The sequence below is a fragment of the Pithys albifrons genome, chromosome 2 (assembly GCF_047495875.1).
Source record: "Pithys albifrons albifrons isolate INPA30051 chromosome 2, PitAlb_v1, whole genome shotgun sequence".
Classification (NCBI taxonomy): domain Eukaryota; kingdom Metazoa; phylum Chordata; class Aves; order Passeriformes; family Thamnophilidae; genus Pithys; species Pithys albifrons.
The window spans coordinates 76,746,620-76,765,430 of NC_092459.1; the positions used below are offsets into that span (position 1 = coordinate 76,746,620).

General features: G+C 40.7%; 2 protein-coding genes across 3 annotated transcripts in view; one reads left to right on the top strand and one right to left on the bottom strand.

Annotated features, from left to right (window-relative positions):
* Positions 1–18,811, top strand: part of EDARADD (EDAR associated via death domain) — a 405,148-nt gene that overhangs the window by 69,375 nt on the left and 316,962 nt on the right. The gene's annotated exons all lie outside the window — the stretch shown is intronic.
* Positions 1–18,811, bottom strand: part of B3GALNT2 (beta-1,3-N-acetylgalactosaminyltransferase 2) — a 31,552-nt gene that overhangs the window by 12,352 nt on the left and 389 nt on the right. The window contains exons 2-5 of the mRNA XM_071549573.1: positions 5,894–6,041; positions 4,523–4,623; positions 3,283–3,476; positions 2,166–2,261 (exon numbers count right to left, since the gene is read on the bottom strand). Coding sequence (XP_071405674.1) covers positions 2,166–2,261; positions 3,283–3,476; positions 4,523–4,623; positions 5,894–6,041 — 539 coding nt within the window. The remainder of the gene's footprint in view (positions 1–2,165; positions 2,262–3,282; positions 3,477–4,522; positions 4,624–5,893; positions 6,042–18,811) is intronic.

The window sequence follows — 18,811 nt, forward strand, 5'->3', positions numbered from 1 at the left end:
CCAAAACTGAATGATTGATTCTGTCTTTCACAATCTGGGCTGCCAGATGCTTCTTCTAATGCTGCATTTCCCTTCCTTTCCCCAAGACAAGCAGAAAGAGCAGCACTTCAGCTAAAAGATGAATGAAGCTCTTCAGCAGTCTGCACAATCCATTACTTCTTCAAGGTGGAAAGGCAGAGAATAGATACTGACTCAGAAACCATCTTACGACATTTAATCAGTTTACTAAATTCACTGCTCTCAAACAAGTAGACAGGAACACATGGGCATTCCCATCCCTCCTGAATCACCGTGTATGGTTCAGCATCCCGAGGATCACAGGAGACTGCATGCTGTGCATAAACCCCATTAATCTACATTACAAACATCATGCTACTCTGTAAGCATTCAGCACATGACACATATCAGATTAAGGAAGCCCACACAAAGAAATACATGAATACTAATATCCTCTCTCCAAAGGAAATACTTCCCATCTGTCTCTCAGGAAAAATGCAATCATTTATAGCAAAATTACAACTGCCTAGAATTTTAGTATCTCAGAACAAAGTCTTACGGGGAAAAGGTTTATATGATACACTACCAAATTACTGGGTAACCAATATACTTTCTTAAAAAGTTAAATAAACGCTTAATCATCTGAGTATGAAATTAGACTGTCAAAACATGCAGAAAATACTGCAAGAGGTCTGCTCCCCCAAAAGGTCTCCTGCCAGCATAAAAACTTGCATAGTACTTAGTAAACACTGAATGACAATAAAGATGATAAACCACTCAATCAGCTGCAGATTCCTCTTAAACTGAACAGGTTTACAAATGCATTCATTATTATGGAGCCAGGGAAATAAATCAGGGAATAAACTGGCCCAAATTGTCCTCTCCTCCCCGTTCAGACTTCTCCATTCTTTCATAAATCAATTTCTTGAATAATAAAACACCCAGAGTCAAACACAACTTCCAGAAATAGCAGCAAAGGTCCAGTCCTATAGGAGAATATTTAAATGAAGCAAAAATGCCTAAAATGGCAGCTGATGTATCTAGTGAGAGATCACTGGTCTGCTGAGAACAAGTCCTTGTACCTGGGAGGGTCTGCCTAACTAGAATTCTCATTCTGAGTCAACTAGTGTTCATTATACCTTCACTGTAACAACATCAGGTTTTTTCCTACCTATATTCTCTTCCCTTGGTGTTTATGTACCATCCTTCCTATGCACCCACAAGTTCTATATCCCCATGCCAAAATGCTACTCTTAGACTGTATCCCAAACTCCAGAGGATCAAAAAGAAAAAAAAAAAAAAAGAAAAAAACGCAAATCTTTAGACCCTGCTTCGTTAGCTTAGCTAATGTTATCTCAGGAAAAACAAGAATACTAACACAGATGCTTGTCCAAAAAGCAATCTCCTCCCAGATAGCCGAGAGGCACCCCTTAAAAAAAGGCCAAAAAACAATTTGGTCATAGGATGTCAACAGGTTTGAAAACCTCAAATGAAAATCCTCAGTGTGTCACATACTTCATCTTGTATATTACAGACATCCTACAAAAGTGTTTTTGAAGCTCTAATTCTTGTTTCCTTGTACGTTCAATGAAGAAAAAATCCTCTCTAGACCTGTCAGAAATGAATACCCAACATTTCAGTAACTCTCAGTAAGACCTTCTCAATTACAACTATTCAAATTAATACTGTCATTGCAAATGTAACACACGGTATCTTGATGTTATGTCCAAGACAGAAGCAGAAACCTCTTCTCCAGCGGCTCTCCAGAAATCTGTGCCATCCTCCTCTCCCTGTCTTGTAAGATAAGGTCTGATAAAGCCGCGGGAGAAAGAACTGTCCCATTCTCTTGTAAACTCTTCCACAGAATTGAAGGAGGTACAGTTTTCACTCAGAACTGGAAAAGTTTCTGGTATTGCTACTATTTGACAATGTAATTTTTTTAACAATTTGTATTTTTCAGGCTTTTGCTCTATAACTACTTGTGATAGGAGACGGTGTAAAAAGAATACTGGATTTCAGCAAACCCCTGCACCCACTTACCCATTCTGTGAACTAACATTCTAGAGGTTTTCATTTGCCCTTTTCTGCCTCAGGCAAAGGCCAGTTTTATCAGTCAGCCTGTGCAGATTACTTAAAAGAACGGCAGGCAGTTCTGATGCTCAACATACCTCTGGCAGAATGAACTGCTCTACTGGCTTGTACCACAATCTGTTCACCTGCACTCCACAACTTGGTGGACTGAAGCGGGCACTGAAGATCGCTTCCTGTGAACAACAGAAAAAAAACAACAAAATAAAAAACCTCCAAAACACACATTACAAGTGCTATATATTACACCAAATGGCCATCAAATGGCTCTTAGATAATAACAAATCACAAAAAGATGCTGCATTGCCAAATTCCCAATCTTCAGAAAACAGTCTCCAAGCTCTCTTATGATACTAATTTTTCACTTTCACTGGAAGTAAAAAGCTAATGTAGTTAAAATTATTAGACTTTGAAGATTTAGAATTCTCTCATTTAGCAAACATAAAAATAAAATTACACTGTAATCTGGTTTATTACAGCTATTATAAACCAAATTATTTGGAAGTGCATCATAAAAGTCATACTTAAAATTCTTTCTACTGTAGCATAGCCAGAAGTCTTGAAATTCACTTATTGGTAAAGATAAATGCAATATATCAAATGCAACAATCACACCTAATGATTCTTTTTCCTCCCAATTAGCACTACGCTATTCTATCAAACCCCAAACAGCTTGGGAATGGAGAAAATTACCAATGAATTTTGACTATTACCTGTAATAGTATCAGTTTCTAGAAATCTTAAAATGTCGTAAGACAGACATGAAAAAATTACAGCTGTCCTGCATCTCTCTGCTTGAAGACATCAAATGTATGTTTCCACACAGGTGTTTTAAATATATTCAACAGTTTATTTTTTTATTCCTTCATACGTATCAATATCAAATACAATCAAAAAATTGTGCACTGTATGGAATGAGATCTAAGTGCCCTTTCAGAACAGCATTTAGATTAACTCACAGCACTTTGTGAATTTCATCTTTTCGTCATTCAGGATGTGTCTGTGTGTGTATATAGATATGGGAATGAAGCAAGAATTTACAATGCAACAGAAGAAAGATGTAATCCATATGCTTGTCAGTTAAGTATTTCTCTTCTAAACCACCAACCCAGCATGTCACTTTCAGTAAGAACTTAATCCACAACAAAGAGACAATATGCTTTATCGTCCACTTTCAAAAGATAACTAATACTCTACCTCATGTTCTGCCTGGTACAGCTTTACAGTGATGTTCCTCTGGAATCCCACCCCATCAGCCTCATAAAATACCCCGAGACTGGTAATGACAATGGGGTAAAGTACACGAAAGTTCACGCTGACAATTCTGTCTTCAGATAGCACAGAAGGTACATCCTCAGGGAGACTGAATGCTTCAATTTCCTGATTCAAAACTGTATGAAAAAGAAAGGACAGAGGTAAGGTGAGAAGACTTCTTAGTTCCTGAGCTGGATACACATAAAGCACAATAGATACATGCAAAGCATTCTGATTAATTAGCATGGCTCACAAGTACATAATAATAATCAATTCCGGAGTAAAAGAAAATACAACAGTCTGCAGCAAGGAGAAATTCAGGGATACGGCAATCTGCAGCCTAATAGCAATTGCAACTCAATGCTGACACATCCAGAGGGAAAAGATTAGAAACAAAATAAATCCACAGAGTGAAGATAAAAAATGCTATTTGACTGCATGCATACCTGTGTATTAGCATATTAAAATAATCATTCATGCCATGAAAATGGCATACACTTCCACTGCTGCCTGCTTTTTGACACAACTGCCTCCCTAAGCCCTGAGGTACTACTTACACTTGGGAGCAAAGAGAAAGTATCAAAAGTTGCATTTTATATTGAATCATGGCTCAAGTACCAAGCAGTCCTTAGTTAACTTGTAATTAAAGAGCAAAAGTTAAATAGAAATTAAAAAGTGACAGGAAAAATTTACAATTTTAGTTAGGAATTTTGATATGGCAGCATTTAATTTTTCCTCATAGTGTGTTCTTAATTGTTCTCTGTCTAAAGTGGAACCTGAAAAATCTATCAGCCAGTCTTGCTTAGAATTCACTTTGTCACCAGAGAAGTCAATGTGACACTCAAGACTCTGCCACCTTGATAATTTCTTCACATGACACTATACTGGGTCATTCTGGCTCTCTCCATTTGACACATGGATCAAGTCAAAATGTATGTTACATGGGACAGACTGCCCCCTGAGAGAAGGCAAATGCAAATCCATTAGAAGCCAATGGCCTCCCCTCCACACACCCCAGTCTCTCTCCCTTTCTTGCCTGCCATGGCCCACTGTTAAGACAGCAAGTTCCAGGCAGCATTTGTTTTCAAGGCTAGGCGTCCCAGTTTTACCCCCCAAACCACTCTCAGAAAAGACAATTAGCTCTAGTTCAGAGCACAGCATTTTTCAAAGTTAACTTCTGTACCTGGGTTGCTGATGTTCAGGAGTTTGCAGGAGTAGGGGTCTTCTCTGTCCTTCACTGGCACGGCACAACCATGCGCACCTATTATAAACTTCACAAGGACACTAAAATAATTTGGTTTTATTAACACCAGTTCTCTTCCCTCCTCCCTCCATCTTCAATTACCTTATTTTATTACAACAGCCTGCCTTTCACAGGGTTAACAATTTGCTTAAAAATCAGCAGTGACAGTCTGTATGTAGAGCAACCATGTGAATCCCCTCACAGGAGCTCAACTCCAAACCCACATTAACATTTTACTTCTCATTATGAGGATGCAGGAAGATTGGCAGGTAGGAATGAGATTCAAGGCAGCCACCACACTAAACAGAAAAAGTACCTAAGGCACGCTGAAGGATCCTGAAGGCCTGGCTTTGTTACTAAATTCAAGACTGTTTAAAAACCCTACACTCAAAAGGCAATGAAAAAAAATAAGAAAAACACAAAACAAAACAAAAAATGCAGCATAAAAGGAGGAACAAGGCCTTCAGACTATGAGTTACAATGGAACGTTTCAACTTTGGGTTGTAGCAAAACAAGAGATTCCTCTCTCCAGCCCAATGATGGTTGTTCCACAGCAATAAAAAAGCAAAGGACTCCACCTTAACCTAGCTTTTCACCCAGTAGCCAAATGTCCTCCCAGAACTCCAAATAAGCTATGAAAGTTCACATCTGTGGATGACTGAAGTAGATAGCTATGCTTCAATCCAGACTGCACACTGATACCCTATCTGTGAACAGTGAAGTCCTTTAGTGCAAGGCAGGTACCAAGGGGTGAGGGCTATCAGGATGACAGTGTTCCCAGGAATGAACTGCAGCAGAATTGCTCAGCAAAACCAGACCCATTTCTAGACTGTCAGGTCTATGCAAGCAATCAGGAAGGGTCTCACACTGCAGCAGTTTGGTGCACCTGCTTCAGTGGGAAATAAACCTGAACTTCACAGCTGAGGCTGTTGCAAGAGTTTTTTGTGGTTCTCTCACCAAATGCAACCCTGCCCACTTTCAAGTATCCTGGATTACTGAGCATTTCAAGCGCACACCATACAAAGCACACATTGCAACACAAAAAAGAGAAAGGCTTATACATCATTAATGAACATTGGCAAGTAATAGCAAAAACGAACTTCACTGTGTAAAAAATGGTTATAGCCCAAGACAAGAAGTATTCTTATGTATTACTAAGCAGATTAAAAAAAACTATCAGAGTACAAGATGCACAAAAATAGGGGAGAAAAAAAAGGAAATACTTTAAAAAAATTATTAAATCAAGATATTTCAGCATGACAGTCCTCACCCCCTGCCCCCAGGCCCAAATGCCAAAGCACTAGAGATTACCGTTGGCTCAGAGCAGGATGTTGCTTCAGGTGCTTGAGCCAAGTGCTCCTTATAACTGTGCGCAGCTCATGGTTGTGCCGAGCAGACAAAACTCCTACAATAACATCATAATGTTGCAGCTTCCACTGAGGAAAGAAGGACAGTGGACCTAGAAGTAGAAAGTGACAAACACTTATTATATGCACATACTACCACAAGCCTGAGTTGCAAGCAATAATTAAAATTCCAGCATTCTAATAGTTAAAGGGCGCTTACAGAAAGGAGGGAGAGAAACTTTTTATGTGGGCATATAGTGACAGGATGAGGGGCAATGGTTTTAAACTAAAATAGGGGAGATTTATATTAGATGTTAAGGAAGAAATTCTTTACTCAGAGCGTGGTGAGACGCTGGCACAATTTGCCCAGGGAAGTTGTGGCTGCCTCATGCCTGGCAGTGTTCAAGGCCATCCAGGTTAGATGGGTCTCTGAGCAACCTGGTCCAGTGGAAGGTGTCCCTGCCCAAGGCAGGGGATTTGGAACCAGGTAATCTTTAAGGTCGATTTCAACCCAAATCACTCTGTGATTCTGTGATTCAAGTGCATTTCAAAATCAAGAGAACTGGAACACTAAAAAGAAGCAGCAGAATTACTACTGCATTCTTGGTTCAGAATCAGGAAATCATTTTCAACATGCCACAACCTTCACCAACTTGCCTATTTCCCTCTTTCTTTTTAAAGGAGATGGATCACCTTTCTGCCTTACCATTTCAGTGTGGTAAATGCGTATCTTTTCTAACTTTTTGAAGTTTAACACTACTCTGCATTCACACAGGGTGTTACATCCCCACACTGGAGAGTGCTCTGACTTTATGCAAAGCTGGATGTCACTGTCAATACTTGTAATCCAGGATTTAGCTTGTGCTGTTTTAATTTAGAGATCATGAAACCTGGACTTGATTTCAAGCAGGATTATGACTAGATAGAGACCTGAGAAGCTCTGATTTAGAGTCTGCAAACAATCAGGCAAGTGGCTAAAGCGAATTTGCTTAGTTTAATCTATCAGATGTTCTGGAGTTAAGACAGATTTGTATTTGGTTTTAGCAATGGATTCCTTCCCTCTCATCTCACTATTTTTGTCATTAGGCTGCAAAAAAAGAAAACAATTGTGAGTGCCTCTAAAACACTTCATACCACTGCTTAGACAAGATTCTTTACAATATAGTTTTTAAGTGACCAAAAAATACTGCCAAATCTGTACTGTGTACTCCTTCTCCCAGGCACTCAGCAATAGGACAAGGGGGCACGGGCTCAAGCTCTGCCAGGGGAAATTGAAGTTGGAGGTCAGAAAAAAATTCTTTCCGAAGAGAGTAATCAGGCATTGGAATGGGCTGCTCAGAGAGGGGGTGGATTCACCATCCCTGGAGGTTTTTAAACTGAGATTGGACATGGCACTGAGTGCCATGATCCGGGAAAGGAACTGGAGTTGGACCAAGGGTTGGACTTGATGATCTCGGAAGTCTTTTCCAACCCAATCGATTCTATGATTCTACTAGAAAGAGAATTCTTCTTATTATAATATATAATAATTATTATCATTATCATCACCTAGATTCTGCCTTCTGTAAGAGCATCCCTTTATTCCACTTTGAGCTGATAGATTTTTTTTTTAAACTGCCCATAACCCAGGGTCCCACAGCACCTGCCACAAGAACTGCCATGCCAAATCACACCAGACATCCATCCAGCCTTATTTCCCACCATCAAAGTGCAGCGGGCAGTGCAGAGGCCTTGGCCTTGCTCTGCTCTGTGCCAAATCAAGAGATTTCAGAATTTTATTTTGTTTTGCTTCAGGGCTACTTAGCCCTGACTCCCCAGTGTCAAAGCCAAACAAAACTGCTCTGCACTTGATTCTCAAAACAATGCAAGATCAGAAAAAGTACAGCGATGTTTACATGCACCGACCCTTCACAGTCTATCTCCCTCTAAATATTTTAGTTTTAAGCATGCGAACAATGGTTTTCTAGAAGAACATTAAGTCCCAGAGTTATTCAAATGAATCTGTACTGAGATGTCTTCACGGGTGATTATATAGACAAGAATTACCAGCTCTCCAAGACAGCAGAGATACATGAGACAGACTCCTGTTTATAAGGCTACAACATGAGCACAAGTTCCTGTGTGGTCACATAATTGCTTTTCACACATTCTTTTCTTCTTCCATCCTTTGATTATCCTTCACCCTCAACTGCAAGCCTTCCAATATAAAGCTCAGAGGTCTAACATGCTTGTAGATCACACATAAGATATTGTTTACACATATTTGTTTTTTAAGATATAACTTTTAATTACAAGAATAACCATTTCATCAAATCAAAATTAAAGAAAAATAAAACTAAGCATAAGTCTATGGGGTGACTTGACTCAGAATAGCATCAGTTGGTTGAATCAATTTTAAAAAAAAACAGCCTAAAATAAGCTACTCAAATCAAATACACATACATTAATTAGTTTATATTTTAAAATGAGTGAAGCTTTTCCTTATGAACCATTCACATGGGAACAACATTCATGTAACAGATGCTTCAGAATTAATATCCTACAGCTTTTAGAACAGCGTTACACTGGTCTATGTGCAGAAGATTGTCTTCTCTGTCCCAAAGGTTATGTCATTTTACTTTTAAACCCACCAAAAATGGAAAAAAACCCCACTAACTTCACAAAAAACTAATTAATAAGGTTTCTGCTTGTTAGCAAATGTTTCTACTTCCTATGGAAAACAGGAATAACACTAAACTTTCAGGAAAATAGATTTATATGAGCTAGCACTATTTTTAAAAAAAGAAATAGAGAAGTACAGTGAAAAAATACTAAGGTTATGATTAATTTATAAGGATAATTCAGGTAAGTGCATAAAAATTCTCTGATGCAGCATAATTTAAGAGAAAATATTGCTGACCTCAAAGTCAATAATGACAATTTAGACAACCAATCAATACTTGCCGCTGGGGACCAAACCTATTTATCTTACGTTCTATTTTTGTGCATTCTTAGGCCAAAATTTTGAAAGTTACTAATAGGCTTAAAAAATACATACCACATCAGTCTTACCTTGAACTACTTGTGCAGGACAACAAAGACTTTAAGTTTTCTGATTTCAAAGGCACAAAAACCCTGTAAATTTTGTGGTTTGTGAAGCAGTGAAAAAATAAAAAGAAAAAAGCTCCATCTCACATTCCACAATAAACCCTAAAAGTGCTGCAAACCAAAGGGAAGCCAAAGGAGGAGAAGCCTGTCCAATTCAAAGGTCATACTATTATTAGCTGCCTTGCTTTTGAACTCCTGCCGATGTAAAGCTGCATCTCTGTTGCATTACTTAGCCCAGGACTTCTCAGTGGAACATAAGGAGACAAAACACAATGCCTACCCCACACTCTTTTAGCATTAGGAAGAAAATTGACTTCACTCTGTTTTGCTTGAGGATGTTAATCCACAGCACAAGCTACAAAAACATGAAAGGAAGCAGCTCTCTGTCACCTGCTGAGATCCATTTAATGCTGTACAGCAGCTGCAAGGAGCACTTCTGTCAGCTCTGAGACTACTGAAGTCCAGTTTGCCAGAGCATTGTGTCACATCATTGATGATGAACTCCTGCTGAAGCTTTCTTGGGCTGGGATATTTGTAAGGACAGATTCCCACACAATTCTCTGACATCCGACCAAACATGTACTTTCATTAGTACAGGCTGTCACCTCAGTAGGAGCTTCAGTCAACTCTCACAAGATTCTCAGTCACCAATATTCATGAAACTCGGTGAAAATGTTGGTCTTTCAGATCTCCATCTGTCTGTCAGTCTTGACTGAGAACTATCAACAGATCAATGTGTGAGAAACAGAGTCTCAATCTCGTAGGTTTTCAATAACGTTTATTAGATGATAAAAGCAATTTCAGCATGCTGGGTACGATGGACGCAAGCATTACTCGATGTCACACCCCGAACACAGTGTAATTCTAACATTTATTTAGTCTCTACAACATATTCATTCGACTCATGGATAAACATATTAAGTACATCGTTAAGCAGTTTAACACATACTACTATAGCAAAGTCACTCTTACAACCCTAGTGATAACACTACCATAAATTCTGTTCCCCCTTAGATGTGGGAAAGTTTTAAATCTTCAACCTTCCTGTTACAACTCACGTGATCCTTGACAAAGTTATAGAAGATAAAGTGATTGAACACTATCCTGTTTATCTCCCCATGTGGGTGTAAGTTGGAATTTTTGTTTAATTGGCTGGCCATATGTTTTTTCTCATGTCACTATAGGAGCCCCAATAACCCATTCATTTTTACCAACACGAATCACACTCGTACTTCTCACAGTCGTTTGGGACAGATGCAGGAAAAAATAAACAAGGGCCTATGTAGAGCACAAAGTTGTGACTTTAGAAGACAAGGCTAAAGATACAGAGGTGCATGTCCTGGGCATGGAAAGAGGTCACTGCTGAAATGCAGCCTGCTGACCCTACTCAGATTTTAACCACCTCAGCAGCAGGCAACAGCTCTTGAGGTTTTTCAAAATCCCAAGCTACAAAGATGAATGTGTGTATCTTCTTTCTGTCAGACTGATTCTCAAGTAAAATGTCAAGTTAAGCTGTTAATTATATTTACTTCATTACAAGGAGATGAAAAGAGAGAGATCATTTAGCTTGATTTTGTCAACAAACACGGTCTTGCTGTATGTATCTCTATTAATGAGTCCCCAACCAACTACGAAATTTGCCAGTCATTTTCATTTGAGTTTGACATAACATGCAGTCCACAAAGTGATTAGGTTTCCACATCTCATGTAACTGGACTGGACAGAGAAGAGACTCATTAGTGCCTGCACTGAAAAACACAGCAGTGTAGGCTTACCTGTGCAATCAGCACCAGAGCACCTCCACTGGAAACCACTGAAATAACCGGTCCACAGAAGCCTGGGGTTCGTATCTTCTCCTACCCATGCAGACTTTTTGCTTTTTTGTGTGTGTGTGTGAAGCAATCAATGAATGGAACTAAGCAGGCCAAGCAGAAGTTATTGATAATATTCTCAACTAATCCACTTTGTCAGATAAGATTAAAAAGGAACATTCCCTCTCCAAAATCAAACTCCCATACATCCCGGGGCTTTAACTCTGCTTATTCCTATCACTTTGCAAACACATTCCTGGTTTTTAATGACATTGTCTTCTCTGCTGCTTTGTGAAAGATCCAAACAAACACAAAGGAAGGAATTAACTGAATATAAAGATTTGCATTCACAGAATGCTGACACACACAGAAAAAGAACAGACCAAGGAGGAAAAGCAGCTCTTTCCTCTCTCTAATCTACTCCACGTAATCTGCTATAGCTCATCTGCATTACATGTTTTGCTGAGCTATACGGCTTCCCTGCAGTCCCTACTTTATAGCAGAGCTAAAAATCACCAAGATGTGCACCCCTGGTTTCTTCAGGAGCACAATATTCCTTAAGGCAGACGAGCCTTCAAACAAGCACTACAGATTCAAAGAAGAAAACCTCTGCAGGCAGAGAATTCTGTTTTGTTTCTTTGTTTTACATCAACAGCGTTCCCTTAAAGAAAGAGGACAGCAGGGTCCTTCTGAATTGCAAAGTGACAGCAGTAAAACTGCTGGGGTGATGGTACCCTGAACTCCATTAATGATACAGCACTTGCACACTCCTAGGCAAAACTGGGAACGATGCCCAAAGCATCAGAAGCAGAGACACAAAAAGAATAAAGCAAATCCTTTTTTGCAACACTGAAAGTAATAGTCCCCTTTTTTTGTGGAGGGGAGAAGTGGGGGTGTGGTGGGGCAGGGGAAGCAGAGCACAGCACCTTCATCTCTTGAAAATTGGTTACCAGTCCCTGACGCCGTGGAACAAAAGTCAGCTCCCAGAGAAGGCTACCTGCTCTCTTCTGGCTGTTCTACTCAGTGGGCAATTTAGAGGATAACTGTTGAAAACCTTTATTCAACGAACTCTGGCAGAAGTGGTTCTCTTTGGCCCCAGCTCCAGGGCCAAAATACAAAAAAATACAACTCCATTGCTGCTCATTAGTAGTTTGCAATGTCTCAGACACCAGTCCACAGAATAACTGCAAGCTCTTAAAAACATCCAACTCAGCTGGAAAATACCATCAGCTTTGTCGGGGATTATTTGCCAATTATTTCACAGCCATCAAAGGTTAAGGAATTGTTTTATGTTGGGGATGGCCCATCCATGAAACACAATGTTATACCAAGATCTTACAGATGAAGGCTGGGGAACAACTGACATTTCAGGCAGAACTGCACATCTGCCAAGGCAAACCCAACCTGTAGATGGAAGGTTTCAATTTCTAAGGCCACCAACATGTAAGTCTTTACATGCCTACAAAAGATGAAATAACTTTGTGACCAAGCATAGTATTCCCTGAGATAGGATTAACAGATTTCAGACAACACCTTTTCTTAAGGAAATCTCTCATTTTGGCAACATTTCTCCCTATAGAGCATGACATCACTCATAACCTCAGAGGTTGTTTCTACATTTTGGTTCAATTAGGCCAGTGCCTGAAGAAGCATATGCGAAGCCATAGGACAACAGATGGCATACAAGCAGACTCTAGAAAATTGTGGGTTTTAATCTGTTGCATAATTATTCACTAGTAAAAGATTGACTCTAACAAAATCAAAAGGGCTAAGTCTTAGCTGCCACACACCCACAGAAATGTAACAGGAATAACATCTTAAAGGGCATTAGCATCAGCAAAGTAGCAGGAGATTACATAGAATGTGTGGGGCTTTCTGATTAGACACTGTAACTGAAGCCCTACAGTGAGTAATTTCCTACTCAATAAGATTTGTGCCATCAATTAAAACACACAATTAGCAATGAATCCACCTGGAGTGATAAAAGCAGGTCTATCTGTTCCTTCTCAAGTTTATGAGGCCATTTTATAATTAGCATTTATCTAAGACTTCTACAAAAAATTAAGTAAAGCCTCCTACCCAGTAACTTGCTTTGGATAGCACTTGTTTGTAACCAGCCAGACGAGGACTTCAATTAAACCTAAAAGCAGGTTGGTTCTTGCACCAGTCTTGCTCAGCAGCGTGAAATACAATCCCATTAACTGATGAACAAAAGTAAGCAGGGAGCCCACAAAGTCAGGACACTAAAACAAAGGCCTTTGGTCTCAGAATTTATTTTTTTCCAGTCTGTGAGTACTGCCTGCAAGAAGTGTAGACTCTCTTCTGTGAGGGCGTGGTAAAAGTGATCATGAACACAGAGACAGAATATTGCAAAGGGAAGGACGCAACTGAGGGCCAGAGGATGCAGGCAGACTACAGGCTTTTCATGAGGGGTAGTTAAAGGATTTATTACAGAAAGTACTTCCAGTAGAGGAAGAAAAGTAGATGAAATGAGTGAAGACTCTTAACACTGTTACATTTAAAGTCATCTGACCTATGGATAGCAAAAATAAACCGTTTTCCAGAAATGGGAAGCCTATTTTACCAGTGGAATTTAGAATTACCTGAATTGCTCAGCGTAAGAAAACAAAGGTTTAAAACAAAACAACTTTGATCTCTATGGTTATATGCTGGAAGTGCACTTGAATGGGGAGAAATACCTCTTTAACTGAGAGGCTTAAGAACTAAAGGGTATAAACCAGTCGCAAGTAAGCTTAGACTAGAAATGAGAAAAGGTTTTTAACTAGGACAAAAAGCTTCTTCTAGAACAGCCTTTTCCTGTGACTGCCAGGAATCCAAGTGAACAAACAAACAGCCACCCCAGCCCTTTCCTAAGTAAACGTGGGCTGCCCAACTGCCATTTTGAAACAGAGATCAAGAGCTGCTTAACAGACACAGTAAGCAGAATTGATGGCTGGAGATGTCTACTCCAATCTTGTGGTAGCGAGTCAATGAAGTCAAGGCAAATAATCACTACAATAGGCTATCAACTTTTTAACAGATTTCCATTTGTGTGTGTGTTTGATCATTATTGAAAGAGGAAATAAACTCCTCAAAAAACAGAACTGCAGTTCACTCTGCCTTTGACCACTCCTGGTAGCTGATTCTACAAGTGTTGAACATGGACACTGCACAGAAATACCAAAGAACACACAAATAACACATTTTAATGTTACAGGTATACTAAAACACTGCCCTATGATAAGACTTACTTCTTATTCATACCAGGGATTCCAGGTGATAGGTAACACAGAGCAGCTGGAGTAGTAAAAAAAAAAGATAATCAAGTGGATCAAGTGGAACGAGACTGGCTTTATCAGGCACTACCAGATCCTCTTAAATAGTTTGAGATTTGAGAAACCTTTTATAAATAGGGACATTTCTTTGTCTGTGTACAAATTTGTTAATGTTTCTAAAATACTCTGAATAATAAAAAATACAACATAGAAGACATCCTAGATAAAAGAGGTCCCTTGGCTCATCCTCTTCCCTCTGCCAAGGCAGCCATACCTACAGCTTGTAAATTTTGTGGTTCTTTGAAGGCTGAGAGACAGGCTCTTCCTCACATTACCATGCAAGGATCAGGCCGACAGAGACAGCACATGTACCATATTGAGCATTTTCCTACAGATGCTCTAAGTTCTTTTCTTATAGTTTTCTCAGTGTGAATACATTATTCAATAGGTTAGAACTATATAATCCCTACACAAATAAAACATACACTTGCTCTTTCAGTATTAAAACCCCCCCTTTAAAAAATCCTAGTTATTGTAATGCTATCCAATGCAACACACTTTTACAGTAATAAACAAACTCCAATAATAACTACTCAAAACAGGGAAACTCTGAAAAGTAAAGCTTCTTCCCTTTTATCCCAACTATGGTGATGCGTTCCTTTCCATCCTCAGGGCTGCTCTATGATCTCAGAAATTCCTCTTAGGCCTTGGCCTTTGTGTAATGAGTTGGGCAGTGGAGCATCCCTTGACTGGAGCAGCAACCAGACACAGGATGGTAAAGGTCAGGGTGGCACTGACCACATCAGGAACTCCTGTTGCCTGACCAAGGAGGAAATGACAGCAGGAATAATCAGCCATCTCCGGACAGGCCTGAATATTCCTTACCTGAATCACAGCCTGAGTGGAATGGTACCATTGTTACTAGATTTTTGAAAAGTCCAGCAAGTACCAACTCGACTGCATCCAGGATGGAAATTTACAGATGACTAAAACCAAACACCTAACAACCCTAAAAACACTGGTCCTGAGTGAGGCCTTTGGCTCTCCTAGATCGTAGCGGGCTGCCAACAGCATCTCCCCAGTTACAACTGCTCTCACAGAATCATAGAACCAGTTGGGTTGGAAAAGATCTCCGAGATCATCAAGTCCAATCCTTGGTCCAACTCCAGTCCCTTTCCCAGATCATGGCACTCAGTGCCACATCCAATCTCAGTTCAAAAACCTCCAGGGATGGTGAATCCACCACCTCTCTGGGCAGCCCATTCCAATGCCTGATTACTCTCTCTGGAAAGAATTTTTTTCTGATCTCCAACTTAAATTTCCCCTGGCAGAGCTTAAGCCTGTGCCCCCTTGTCCTGTTGCTGAGTGCCTGGGAGAAAAGACCAACCCCCACCTGGCTAGAACTTCCCCTCTCAGAGCTCACTCTCAAGTTTGCAAAATTCTGAGGATCTGTACCAAAAGCTGATGACAGGGCCTGGGCTGAAACCCTCACCCACTGAGAAATGCCAAGATATCTGAAGTATTTCGCTGAAGTTCAGGGAAAGTTTTAACAGGTATACCTTTATACTTGTATACAAATATACCCCGTATATAAATATATCTCTCTGTGTCAGTGAGCAAGCCAGTATAGCATGAATGCTGCCATCATGGATGTACAATAAAGTCACTGTTGCAATTATAGTAAATCCTATCACTTTTTAAAAACACTTTGTAAATGTTAAATAAGTCAACAATTAAGTGCTGCTACATCCTTTAGATATTGATCATTAATCAAAACTGAGACTAAATTTGGACCAGCTGCACCTCAGCTCCATCAGGAGTTTAGAAAGCAAAGGGGTCCTCTGTATCTTATGACTAAACAGGATGCTCATGGCTCAGATGGGCATTTGTCAGCAGGTGGTGAGCAACTGTATTGTGCATCACTTGTCTTTCTTGGTTTGTTAAGGGTTGCTTTTGTCTTTTTATTACAATTGTAAGTAATTTTTTTCTATTCTGCTAAGACATTTATCTTAGCATTAAACAGAAGGATTGTTATTTTGAAATATATCCTGGTGAAGCCCCTGGAACTGTACTTGTTGGAAATGGATGTGTTTGTGTCCTTTCTGATTCTATACTTACAGGCAATACCACCATAAAAACATGAATCACTCAAATATCTGTATTTGTAATCCTACCAAAATTATGGGATGCCACTTTAACTAGTCGGCTCCTGTCACAACCAATCAATTGCTACAATCACACGCATCTCAAGATTTACTTTTAACCCAATTGGAATGAATCTTACATTGGAGGAAAAAACAGAACACACAATGACCTGTGTCAGCTGCCAGAACGCATCTGAAACAACAGACACAAAACTCTAATTACCATTCATCAAGATAAAGAGAAGATATACCATGTCCCAGAAAGAGTGAAGGATGCAGAACATCACAGGTGGAATACCTTATTCAGACAGTCATTGACAGCAACAGGAACTGTGAATCTAATGCTGCACCCAATTGCAATTTTACTAATCTCTGTTCGATTATGCTTGTTACTGAGTGTTATTCTACCTGCTAGAGTGTGGAGGATAGCTAGACTAGTGGCACTGTTACAAAGACCTCTTTAACAAAATCTTAATAATTAAATAGGCCAACCAAAAATTTACCTCAAATCACAACTGAAATACAGCATTAATGTGTCCATAGGCATGGAGGGAAGAAGCAACGACACCGCCTCTCTCTGAGAGAAAGATGGATTGATTTTAGTCACAGGGTGGATTGTAGTGATCCATTATCCCTGTCCTCTCAGTCACTCTACAGTCTCAGGAATTCCCATTAGCCTTTGTGTAGTGAGTAGGACAGTGAAGCATTCCTTGACTGAGCCAGGAACTCTTGCATGGCCAAGGGGGAGGTGCCACTGACTGCACAAGAAATTCCTGTTGCCTAACCAAGGTGGGGAACAAGAGATAATCAGTCATCCCCTGACAGCCCTGGAACATTCCTTACCCAAACCACAGTCCAAGTGAAATGGTACCATTGTTACTGGATCTTTTAAAATCCCAGCAATTACCGAACCGGATGGTGTTCAGGATGGAAATTTGCAGATGACTAAAGAACATCTTGGGACCCTATAAACACCAACCCTGAGTTAGACTCTTTGGCTCTCCTGGATCACAGCTGGCTGCCACCAGCATCTCCCAGAGTGGGACACCTCTCAGCTCACAAACTGTCAAGTTTGCAAAGTTCAGAGGACCATCAATGAAAACTGATGATGGGACCTGGGCTGAAACTGTCCACTTCCCAAGGCTCAACCCTCACGTGCTAAGGAATGTGAAGACATTTGAAATATTTCATTGAACTCGCCTGTTAAGAAATGTGAAGGCATTTGAAATACTTCATTGAACTCCAGTAAAGCATTTATGTTACCACCTCAGATCTACAATTAAGCCATTGTTATGATTACAGTAAATCTTACTGAATCACTCTGTAAATGTTAAATGAGTTAATGATTAAGTGCTGCTAAATCTTTCATATATAAACCCTTGATCAAGTTGGAGACCACGACTGGACTTAGCTTCACCTAAGCTCTATCAGGAATCTAGAAAGCAAGGGATCCACTCTGAACCTCATGGCTCAACCATAGGGTCTCCCTTACCCTTTTCAGTCTTTGGTCTCTGTGTAAATCATTCTAAGTAAATTCTAACTGCATTTACCTTTGTATGTTTCATCCATGTAGTAGTAAGCAGAAGTGTAAACCTTGCCATGGAAGTTTGTTAAATTGTACTTCTACAAATTTGTGTTACATCTACTTTTGCTAATACCTTTAACAGTGATTCTTTGAGTGACCTAAACCACTCATTCACAACAGCAACAGAGAAGCAGCCTTCAGACTGTGCAAATGCCCTGCCCTTGCTTCTTTCACTGGAAATCAGTAGTCTTTTCCTCCCATCTTTTTCACTCTGCACAGCGACGAGGCACCAGCTGCAGAGTGTGCCTTATTAGCAAACAGGGTACTGGGTCACTAAATAGTGTCCTAAGCAGATCTCAAAACCACCATCACATGTCACGTAGAGGATTTCTTACTGTTGTCAAACAGCACCTATGGGTAGCTGGAAAAAGTTTTCCCTTCCAGCAGATCCCTGCTTCCTCCAGGCAGGAGGATTTGCTGCCTGAGAACCACAACTCACTTAATGAGGAACACAACGTAAGCCCTCAGGGGTCTGATTTCACTTGTGTTGGATCACAGCCGGTCCTATGAATAGCTCTGTGCAGCACAGGGTTCTGAGCACCGCCGAGGCGAACACAGCGCAGCGCAAAGAGCTATTCCTAGGGCCGAGAATTACGCGACTCATGCGAAATCGGTGGGAATTTCTTCCCCACGCTCCCCAGTGGGAGCCGGAGGGCACTCTTGGCTCGGGAGGAGTTCGGGAGCGGCGGCGCTGCCCCACGGAGAGCGGCCCCGTATCCGCGAGAGCCCCGCAGTCGCGACAAACCCCGCAGCCGCGATAAGCTCCGCACTTGCGATAGACCCGCACCCGCGACAAGCTCCGCACCCGCGACAGCCCCGCACCCGCGACAGCCCCGCACCCGCGACAAGCTCCGCACCCGCGACAAGCTCCGCACCCGCGACAAGCTCCGCACCCGCGACAGCCCCGCACCCGCGACAGCCCCGCACCCGCGACAGCCCCGCACCCGCGACAAACTCCGCACTCGCGATAGCCCCGCACCG